The 12,172-nt window shown below is 37.7% G+C and overlaps 1 protein-coding gene across 1 annotated transcript in view; it reads right to left on the reverse strand.

Annotated features, from left to right (window-relative positions):
• The window catches only part of HYCC1 (hyccin PI4KA lipid kinase complex subunit 1), an 81,221-nt gene that overhangs the window by 43,613 nt on the left and 25,436 nt on the right, over positions 1–12,172 (reverse strand). The window contains exon 2 of the mRNA XM_030857060.2: positions 2,355–2,433. Coding sequence (XP_030712920.1) covers positions 2,355–2,405 — 51 coding nt within the window. The 5' untranslated portion in view covers positions 2,406–2,433. The remainder of the gene's footprint in view (positions 1–2,354; positions 2,434–12,172) is intronic.

The raw sequence follows: 12,172 nt of genomic DNA on the forward strand, positions 1-12,172 counted from the left end.
AACATCGTAAAACCACCTAGAGGAAAAATTATGATTAGACCAAAGGGTGTCTGACTTCTCAGCCCCATGTACTCTGTACCACTTACTTTATTAATCATGATGACCTTGGCCTTATTAGCACGACGGTTATTAGATTAAACAACCAAGCAGAGGCATAGATAGATGACAGATAGATAGATAGATAGGTAGATAGATAGATGATCCCTAAACTTTATTTCTTAAATATTTTCACCAAAATACATAATTAACATCACAAATCATTTCAAAAGACAATATATTCAATTATAAAAGGATACTTGGGAGATTTGTTCTCATGCACTTTCCTATCTTCTATCGCTTTTACTATGCTGCTGATTTTGTCTGGTAACCTTAATCTCTTCATCAAATATAAACAGAGCTGAATTCAACACACATTAACACAATTCAAAATAATTTTCAGAAATGCCTACCAAATTAACCAAGGAATAGGAAATATCTTCCCTTATACTTGACAATAATTTAAATCATTTGTTATGTCAAATTGATTGAAAATTGGGTAAATTTAATTTTGGCGCGTTAGGGGAAAGTTAAATAACCTTTTATTTCATGGGGCCCAGGATCTTACTCCCCTCCTCTCAAGGAAAAGTTTCCTTCGCAGGAAGGGAAAGAAATAAACAAAAAGATGGGAAGGGAAGAGAATTAGTCATGATTTTCAGTTATTTGCCTTAATAGTTGATCCTCCCCTAAGCCTCACATCCTTTATCGAGCCCTCTTGACACAACTCCCATAGTAAAGAACGGCTAACTGGCTCTAATTGCTTTTGCAAATTTTACTTCATCATTAATATAAGGATGCCCTAGAAGTAGTATTCAACTGTTAAACTTGACAATTTTAATCAACTTGCCAAAAAAAAAAAATCATGGTAATGAACCATATTAAACACTCTTGAAGCAGGAAAAAAGCTTAAAAACACAAAGACAACATATGTAAGAAAAAAAGGCACACACCAGATTTAATCAAACTATTAAAATATGTATACTATATACAGTGCCCTTTTATAAGTGCATGTATAACTACATCACTTTATGATGAGTTACGGGATCCATAGAAAGATATTCAATTCATGACTATAAAAGCTGAGAAAATGAAAACCTTTGTCATTCATCAGGATGAGAAAACGACAGGTAAGGCCAGCTACAAAATTAACAGGAAACATTGCTTCTCTCAAGGACATACTGCAGCTAAAAAGTGTCATAACCTCCATTTTTGAATGACTACTGTATTCTTACTTAGTGAGAAGCCTTGTAATCTAAAATCATAGATATCAAGAACTTTGTCATTTAAACATATATCGGTTAAGAATGAAACATCCCACTCTTGGCAGGAGGATCTAAGTCACCTAGACACAGAGAAGCAGGCTTCAGATAAGGGGTTTCTGAACCGAACATTCCACACAGATGTTAACTTTGTAGTTCCCAAGACAACATGACCCTGGGTCCACTTCACAGTCCAGGTCAGATTTTAACCCCATTACACATAGCTCTGCTTTGTTTTGAGTCTATCAAAATACTGTTTCGTTTAAATTTCACCTTTTCTGAAAATCCTATAACAATTTTATTTTTTCCTTTGTTTGGTGAGATGCCTACAGGGTACCTATTGTATAGTCTGCCTCACTGAAACAAGCCAATAAGTCTGACTTTTGTCCGAGGCCTTGGGCTAACTTGGCTGGACAAAAAATGACAATTTCAGCCCAAACCCTTCCTTCCTGTGGTTCATGATCAGGAAGCTCACATAATTATGTGTAACAACAAGACCCAGGGGACAAAAAGAAGTTAGTTAACTGGTTAAAGGAACACTATTTTAACTATCATAAAGAAGAGTTCATGAGACAAGAAAACAGAGTTTTATTTTTCTTCATCAACTAACCAAGAGTTATATACCGCTTATATAGGCACTGGGTTAGCCAACTAGAGAAAGATGCACTGATAGAAAGTTGGGCAAATATCTTCCCATCTCCTCCTCATCGTTGATCTGCCCACTCCTAGTGCCCCCCAAATTGGGAGAAACATTTCAACAGTGAATCTTTCATGCTGGTTGGAGAGAATGACATCAACTTTCAGAGACTTTAACCATTCTTTGTGGTGTTGCCATAAAAGGGAGAAAACAAACTAAAGTACTTGGTGAAAAAAGGAGTCAATTTCCTAGGAAAGATTACTATGTGTAAATAATCCCCTAATAAGATTTTTTGGAACATTGTTTTGCTTCCACAGATATTTAGCTTTTTAGCCATTAAAAAAAAAAAAAGTCACTGGAATTTAAACCACAGACACAACTTCTCTGGAATATAACTATTATATTAAAACAGTAAATATTACCTTAAACTCTGACAACCATTCCTCCACAACCCCTTTCTCTGAAGTGAACATCTTTCCACATCTGTTCTAAACTTTCAACCTGAAAATTAACATAGAAAAATGTTAAAATTTTGAATATATTTTCTTTATAGTCAGATTACCAAGAATAGAAGTAATCCTATAAAATTTATCTACTTTGTTACTTGTGAAATTAAAGCAGTTTCAAACATAAATTACTGGGTTCATTTCAAAACCAGTGTGCACAAACAAGCATTAAAATGCAACAATTTGGGCTTCCCTGGTGGCGCAGTGGTTGAGAGTCCACCTGCCGATGCAGGGGACACAGGTTCGTGCCCTGGTCCGGGAAGATCCCACATGCCGCGGAGCGGCTAGGCCCGTGAGCCATGGTCACTGAGCCTGCGCGTCCAGAGCTTGTGCTCCACAACGGGAGAGGCCACAACAGTGAGAGGCCCGCGTACCACAAAAAAAAAAAAAAAAAGCAACAATTTTGACAAAAGTATAAATATCATAACATGATGAAATTGGCTCTGCAATTTTTCATTCAGCTTTTAGTAATACCAGCTGCAAAACATACTGGACATTTTCCCCTAGTTTCAATTAAATAATTCCAAGTAGATAATGCATCTTAAGAAAACTGTAGAGGGACTTCCCTCATGCTGCAGTGGTTAAGAATCTGCTTGCCAATGCAGGGGACACGGGTTCGATCCCTGACCCAGGAAGATCACACATACCGCGGAGCGACTAAGCCCTTGTGCCACAACCACTGCGTGCCCCAACTACTGAAGCCCCCGCGCCTAGAGCGCGTGCTCCGCAATGAGAGAAGCCATCGCAATGAGAAGCCCGCGCACCGCAAGGAAGAGTAGCCCCCACTCGCCGCAACCAGAGAAAGCCTGCACACAGCAGCGAAGACCCAACACAGCCAAAAATAAATAAGTTAATACATAAATTCATTAAAAAAAAGAAAACTGCGAAAAACATTTTAAAACTGCAAATATAAAAAGACGTGCATCCAAAACTAACTTTATAGAAAGCATTAATTTAATCTGCTTATATTTCAGTTCTTTACTACAGTAACAATCTATCTAGGCAAGCCACTTGGTTCCCTGAAAGCTTAATAGTCATAAAACAGAAGTAAAAGTGGTAATATCCAAGATAATGACCTTAGTCTTAACAATAGTTATTCATAAGATTGGAATTTACTTAAGTATAAATAAGAAAAAAGGAAGCTAAAGGAAATGCAAAACAAATTTATCTCAAGCAAAACTTCTGTCAAAGTACAATGTAGTTTTCTTCACCCATCCATCTATAGGAGAATGAACTTAAAAACTGTTTCTTGAGGGGAAACTTTATTAGCTCTAGCTGAATTTCCTAACCTCCTAAGTCAGGCACAAACCCTGCATTAGCCTTCTTAATTTTAATCAGCATTATCATGTAGTAGAAACCGGGACAGAATTGACAGAAACTGAATCCTGATTCTATTCTTACTTATAGTATAACCTTGGGCAGGTTATTTGCCTTACTTTTTTCATTCACGAAATAGGGCTAACCACAGTACCTACTTTCAATGGATTATTGTGAGAATTAAATGAAAAAATGTAAATAAAAGCACTTATTACAGTACCTTGCAATAAAAGTGTTATTACTATGCAATATTATTATCAAAGAATATCAACTTGTATAGCCTCTACTCAGCTGTCTATCAAAGTATACAGATACTTCATAATGAACAACACAGGTTCTTGCAAAGAATACATTCTAATGTTTCTGTTGTCTAATTTCCATTTAAAAAAATGGTTAAGAAAAAAATATATATTCACTAATTCATTTATTCATACATGAAGAATTACTTGAGAGATATGCATTTTATTTTTTCAGGATAAAAAATAGCCCTTTTTGGGCTTCCCTGGTCACACAGTGGTTGAGAGTCCACCTGCCGATGCAGGGGATACGGGTTCGAGCCCTGGTCCAGGAAGATCCCACATGCCAAGGAGCAATAAGCCCGTGCGCCACAACTACTGAGCCTGCAGTCTAAAGCCCGCGAGCCACAACTACAGAGCCCACGTGCCACAACTACTGAAGCCTGTGAGCCTAGAGCCCATGCTCCGCAACAAAGAGAAGCCACTGCAATGAAAAGTAGCCCCCGCTTGCTGCAACTAGAGAAAACCCACGTGCAGCAACAAAGATCCAACACAGCCGAAAATAAATTAATTTTAAATATATATATATATATCTTACAGAAATGTGAATATATGTCTCTGAAAGATATGTTCAGGAACATTCACAGCAGCAGTTTTTGTAAACAGTCAAAAACTAGAAAGAAAGACATATGGGAACATAGGTTTATGTATGACTGATTCACTTTGTTATAAAGCAGAAACTAACACACCATTGTAAAGCAATTATACCCCAATAAAGATGTTAAAAAAAAAAAAATCATAAAAAAAAAAAAAAAAAAAAACTAGAAAGAGACCAAGTGTCCATCAAGAGTAGGATGGATAAATTATAGTGTATCATACATGGAGTTCTACACAACGACAATAAGCAAACTATAACTACATCAATGTCACAATATTGGGAAAGGGAAGGCAAACAAGAGTACTGCTATACAATTGCATTTATATAAACTTCCAGAACAGGCAAAATTAATCAATTTTGTTAAAAATCAGAAGAGTGGTTGCTCTTGAGGCAGTTAATTCTTGGGTTCTGGTAATATTATGTTTCTTGATCTAAGTGCTGGTTACACAGGTGTGTTCATCTAGTGAAAATTCATCAAGCTGAACACTTATGTTTTGTGCAGTTTTCTGTGTATATACTATATATACATTAGTAACACCAGACAGCTCCAGGCCTCTTATCATTCACTTGATAGAGATCAAATGGAAGCCCTCAATTGCATAACTGAGTTCACATGAATACTCAGTAAAATTGTCCCTCTCCATACTTCTTTGCCTTCCTCTGCAGAGCTCAAAAGGGAGACCTCAAAACAGCACCCCCCAGGAACTTTCACAGCCTCACCACCACTACCTGCCTCCACCAGGACTAAAGTCATTTTCCCTTCCCCGCTGTTGATGTCAGGAACCACAAGAAACTACAGCTCCCAGGTTACACTCAGCCCTTGCACACTGATCTTCGTAACTCTTTGCAGGCCCTCTATTTTACCTTCATCTCCTATTCCATCCTAATACTGGAAGGAGGTTCCCTTTTACTGTGCCTTCTGGAATTGACAATCTGTTACCAGCAAAATCCTCTATATCTTCAACAGTTCTCTCACTATCACTTTCTTCTTGTTCTAACAAGAAGCCTGACTCTTCTCTGAAGACACTGCTTTCCCTGCAATCTTCTCAAAGAGGACTGCTTTTCCTCTCATAGCCCTGGAAGAAACCACTGGCCCTAGAGGTAATATTACCATTTCAGATCATTCTCCCTCTCTCCCCTCGAACCATCCACCCAACGCTATTCCGAAACTCATGAAGCTGTCATCTATCATTCAATTCCTCCCTTTCATTTCTAGATGATTTTAGCTCTGGCTCACTGTCATGTTTTGAAACTACTCTTCCTTCTCACTCCCTGAACTCTGAATTCCTAAAAATCTCCTACAACAATACTGTCTTCTTCCCGGCCTCAGCAACTCAATCCTATTATCATGAACTAGACCAAACATTTACACTTTTAAATATTGAGCCAACCTGAAAGAACACCCAATGGTCAAAGTTGGAACAATGTGAGCAACAGAACAAATAACGTAGTAGTGAATTATTACCCAAAGTATAAAATAAATATACATGAGTCCATATTGATATAAATAAAATGACTAAACAAATAAATAAATGTTAGAGAATAAGAGACAAATCTTTTTTTCAGAAGAATTCCAAATAATATATATAGGTATTTCCCCCTCTAGGAGGAGTTGTCTCTGCCGCCTCCCCAGTGAGAATGGGCTGGACATAGTGATTTCCTTCCTAAGAAGAGAGTATGGAAAGAGGAAAACAGTAACTTTATAGTGGAGAAATCTGATAAACACTGCCTTGATCAAGGTTAACATCACCCATGATGTCATGTGAATATCATGTACCCTTGATATGATGAGAAGGGCACCTTACCTCTAAAAAGCCATAAACCCAGTATAATCATGATACAAACATTAGAAGAAACTCAATTTGAGGAATGTTTTACAAAATATCTGACCTATATTCCTCAAAACTAAAAGGTCATGAAAAATTAAAAATGCTGAGACTCGCAGACCAGAGAGACTAAGGTGACATAACAACTAAATGCAATATGGTCTCCTGGATTGGATCCTAGAAAAGAAAAGAGATAGTAATAAAAAAAAAAGTCTGAAATTTAGTTAATAGCAAAGTAATAGTAATGACAAATGTACAATGGTAATATAAGATGACATTAGGAGAAACTGAAACTGGGTTTGGGGTATACAGGAATTCTTTGTACTATCTTTGAAATTTTTCTATAAATCTAAAATTGTTTAAAACATTATTGAGGCTCTGATGTATTTCTGTTCTAGGATCTAATCCAATTGACATTTACTGTATTCAAAAACAAAACAAAATTTAAAAGCACAAGAACACATGAGCACATATTTCATTAGTCATCACTTACCATGTAGCCACAGTCTACTCATATTTTCATTATTATGAAAATAGTTTTGAGCTTGCAGACACCATGAAAGGGTCTTCAGGACCCCGAGAGGTCTCAAGATGATACTTGGAGAACCATTACCCTAGTCCTTGTCATTACCCACTCTGATTGTTCCTCTTATCTTTTCGGCACACACTTTTATGTACTCAAACCCCAAAACGTTTTGACCATACATGAATCTAATGTCACCTTCCAACCTTCTCCTTTCTCTCCTTACCCATTTCAAATTCTTTAGTCAATTATAATCACCATTTTAAATATGCTCCCTCAACTCCTTTGCTCTTACTAGTTTTACTCCTTTAGCAAAAATATAATTTTGGTAAAATCCAACTCTCCACCTAGTCCATGTGAGCACCCATGCAGCTGAACAAGGTGGAGAAAACAACTAAAACAACACCTAAAACTTATGACCAGGAACCTGACTCGAGCTCTTACTGCTGCCTGGTAATCATGCAGTGTCCTCCTCCCCATAGTCCATTCACTTTGCTACTGTCCTATTTAATTGTTTCGTGCATTCTACCTGATCCTCAAAACCCCAAAACCATCTCCCCATTCCTACTCTCAGCTGATGATTTTAATTCCTACTTCACTGACCAATCAGAAGAGAACTTCCACAAACTCCCAAATGTCTACCAATCTTAAAGCATCTGTATCTTTATACTCCATCTTCCCTTCTGTTAACTATAAATGAACTGTCCATGATCCTATCTGCGGTCAATCCTTTGAATTACACACCACAACCAACCTTTCTTGTCTACCTAAAGAAATTGCTCCAACGAGCCTCCTTCTCTCCCTAATTAAATTTCTCCCTCTCTACTAACTCACTCCCCCTAAAAAACTCTCAACCTTATTTCCTCTTCAGCTATTTCCACATTTCTCTGCTTTTGTTTTATACTCAAACTTCTCAAAAGAGTTGTATGCTTGTTTTTAATTCCTACCTCCCCTCACAACATTTTTTTTTTAGTTTTTAGAAATCAACTTTGAGGTATAATTTATACACAATAAAATGTACACATTTTAAGTGTACAGTTCTACACATACATCTATGCATATATCATTTTTTATGTTTTTTCCCTGTAATTCATTTCTAATCTCATAGCATTGTGGTCAGAAAAGATGCTTGATATGATTTCAGTTTTCTTAAATTTACTGAGGCTTGATTTGTGACCCAAGATGTGATCTATCCTGGAGAATGTTCCCTGCGCACTTGAGAAGAAAGTGTAATCTACTGTTTTTGGATGGAATGTCCTATAAATATCAATTAAATCTAGCTGGTCTATTGTGTCATTTAAAGCTTCTGTTTCCTTATTTATTTTCATTTTGGATGATCTGTCCATTGGTGTAAGTGAGGTGTTAAAGTCCCCCACTATTATTGTGTTACTGTCGATTTCCTCTTTTATAGCTGTTAGCAGTTGCCCTATGTATTGAGGTGCTCCTATGTTGGGTTCATATATATTTATAATTGTTATATCTTCTTCTTGGATTGATCCCTTGATCATTATGCAGTGTCCTTCCTTGTCTCTTGTAACATTCTTTATTTTAAAGTCTATTTTATCTGATATGAGTATTGCTACTCCAGCTTTCTTTTGATTTCCATTTGCATGGAATATCTTTTTCCATCCCCTCACTTTCATTCTGTATGTGTCCCTAGGTCTGAAGTGGGTCACTTGTAGACAGCATGTACATGGGTCTTGTTTTTGTATCCATTCAGCCAGCCTGTGTCTTTTGGTTGGAGCATTTAATCCATTCACGTTTAAGGTAATTATCAATATGTATGTTCCTATGACCATTTTCTTAATTGTTTTGGGTTTGTTTTTGTAGGTCCTTTTCTTCCCTTGTGCTTCCCACTAAGAGAAGTTCCTTTAGCATTTGTTGTAGAGCTGGTTTGGTAGTGCTGAATTCTCTTAGCTTTTGTCTGTAAAGCTTTTGATTTCTCCGCCTAATCTGAATGAGATCATTGCCAGGTACAGTAATCTTGGTCGTAGGTTCTTCCCTTTCAACACTTTAAGTAGATCATGCCACTCCCTTCTGGTTTGTAGAGTTTCTGCTGAGAAATCAGCTGTTAACCTCATGGGAGTTCCCTTGTATGTTATTTGTCGTTTTTCCCTTGCTGCTTTCAATAGTTTTTCTTTGTCTTTAATTTTTGCCAATTTGATTACTATGTGTCTCAGCGTGTTTCTCCTTGGGTTTATCCTGTATGGGACTCTCTGCGCTTCCTGGACTTGGGTGGCTATTTCCTTTCCCATGTTAGGGAAGTTTTCGACTATAATCTCTTCAAATATTTTCTCTGGTCCTTTCTCTCTCTCTTCTCCTTCTGGGACCCCTATAATGCAAATGTTCTTGTGTTTAATGTTGTCCCAGAGGTCTCTTAGGCTGTCTTCATTTCTTTTCATTCTTTTTCCTTTACTCTTTTCCACAGCAGTGAATTCCACCATTCTGTCTTCCAGGTCACTTATCCGTTCTTCTGCCTCAATTATTCTGCTATTGATTCCTTCTAGTGTAGTTTTCATTTCAGTTATCATATTGTTCACTTCTGTTTGTTTGTTCTTTAATTCTTCTAGGTCTTTGTTAAACATTTCTTGCATCTTCTCGATCTTTGCCTCCATTCTTTTTCTGAGGTCCTGGATCATCTTCATTATCATTATTCTGAATTCTTTTTCTGGAAGGTTGCCTATCTCCACTTCATTTAGTTGTTTTTCTGGGGGTTTATCTTGTTCCTTCAACTGGTACATAGCCCTCTGCCTTTTCATCTTGTCTCTCTTTCTGTGGATGTGGTTTTTGTTCCACAGGCTGCAGGATTGTAGTTCTTCTTGCTTCTGCTGTCTGCCCTCTGGTGGATGAGGCTATCTAAGAGGCTTGTGCAAGTTTCCTGATGGGAGGGACTGGTGGTGGGTAGAGCTGGGTGTTGCTCTGGTGGGCAGAGCTCAGTGAAACTTTAATCCGCTTAACTGCTCATGGGTGGGGCTGGGTTCCCTCCCTGTTGTTTGTTTGGCCTGAGGCAACCCAACACTGGAGCCTACCTGGGCTCTTTGGTGAGCCTAATGGCGGACTCTGGGAGGGCTCACAGCAAGGAGTACTTCCCAGAACTTCGCCTGCCAGTGTCTTTGTCCCCACAGTTAGCCACAGCCACCTCCCACCCCTGCAGGAGACCCTCCAACACTAGCAGGTAGGTCTGGTTCAATGTCCTATGGGGTCACTGCTCCTTCCCCTGGGTCCCGAGGTGCACACTACTTTGTGTGTGCCCTCCAAGAGTGGAATCTCTGTTTCCCCCAGTCCTGTCGACATCCTGCAATCAAATCCCACTAGGCTTCAAAGTCTGATTCTTTAGGAATTCCTCCTCCCGTTGCTGAACCCCCAGGTTGGGAAGCCTGACGTGGGTCTCAGAACCTTCACTCCAGTGGGTGGACTTCTGTGGTGTAAGTGTTCTCCACTCTGTGAGTCACCAACCCAGCAGTTATGGGATTTGATTTTACTGTGATTGCACCCCTCCTACCATCTCATTGTGGCTTCTCCTTTGTCTTTGGATGTGGGGTATCATTTCTGGTAAGTTCCAACGTCCTCCTGTCGATGACTGTCCAGCAGCTAGTTGTGATTCTGGTGTTCTCGCAAGAGGGAGTGAGAGCACATACTTCTACTTCACCATCTTGGTTCCTTAATGGTATTTTTTAAATAACAGAAGGGTTTAATTTTGATGAAGTCCAATTTACCATTTTTTCTTTCATGATTAGTATTTTCTGTGCCCCATTTAAGAAATGATTGCCTACCCAAAGAATTCAATTTCTCTAATAGATGTAGAGCTATTAAAATTCTTCTATTTCTTTTTATGTCAGCTTCAGTGAGTTGGTCAGCAATACTTTGCGTGTGTTGCTGCAGTTCACTTCAGGAGAAGAAGTGTGTCCCATGTGATCGCTATGAGGGAGGACTTTGAAAGCTTGTGCCTGGTTTCCTCCTGACTCTACCTGATGCATCTTTTTCCTTTACTGATTCAGCTTTACATGCTTTCAGTGTAATAAAGCATTGTGAGTGTAACTGCCTGAATCCTGTGAGCTCTTCTAGTGAATCATCTAATGTATGCGTGCCATGAGGTATCTGAAATAAGCTTATATGAAGCCTAAATCTTCTTATATGAAGCTTTCTCTTCATTTTTGGTTTTCAGCAGCCTATGATAAATCTAGGTGTGTTTTTCTTTGAATTTATCCTGCTTAGGGTTAGTTGAGTTTCTTATATCAGTAAATCAAGTCTCACAGAAAGAGCTCATATTACTTTTGGAGTCAGCTAAATCCAAAAACTTTTCTCATACAAACTGCTTCCAAACCAGGTTACTCCTATCTTGTACTTATTATCTAATCTATTCTTTAAAATCTAAGTTACAATTTCGCCTTTTTAAATTGACTCACAATAGATACATAAACATTCGCTCAGTGAATGAAAAAGTTAGCAAACCTTTGAACCTTTGCTAGCTTGGGCCCTGAATTCCATTCTGTGTGTTTAATATAACATTTACCTTGTTAATTAGCCCTCCATGGTAGCTGACATCATAGCATGCAATAAAAGTGATCCTGAAAGCAAGGAATTTTGTACTAGAGAAAAAGTAAGGAATCAGAGCTAGAGATATGTTGTAAAACTATCCATGAATAAGCAATAATGTAGAAAGACACCAGCCACTGTGGAGAGCAGATCTGAAATGAAAATTAGGACATTTCTAATTTTTAAACGTAAATTTATTTTCCCGTATATAAAGTAATGTAGTATATTATCTGCCACAAGTGTAATCTGAAAGCACCTTCCAACAGTGGGATTAAGATCACTTCAAAGATATTCATGTCTTTTGATAACATTCTATACCATTCTTCATTAAAGCTTCGATTTCAGTAACTTTCATAATACTTGATTACACAAGGGCTTCTTAACCCTAAGGGGCAAATTCTTTTCCATTATAACTTATTCTCTGCACTAAACTGAGATGACAAAGAGACTAATTTATAAAGAGATTTCTTATCTAGTTGTTGTTGTAAGTTAAAAAAGGAAAATAATTACAGTACTGAATTATAAACATGAATGAAAATTCAAATCATTAGTTAACTTATCATTAGTTGTGTTTTCTTTAAGAACAGTAATATACTCAAGCATTTTAGTTGTCTTTACATGGAGTCAAAAATCTTCAG

Source organism: Globicephala melas, chromosome 9, assembly GCF_963455315.2.
Source record: "Globicephala melas chromosome 9, mGloMel1.2, whole genome shotgun sequence".
NCBI lineage: Eukaryota > Metazoa > Chordata > Mammalia > Artiodactyla > Delphinidae > Globicephala > Globicephala melas.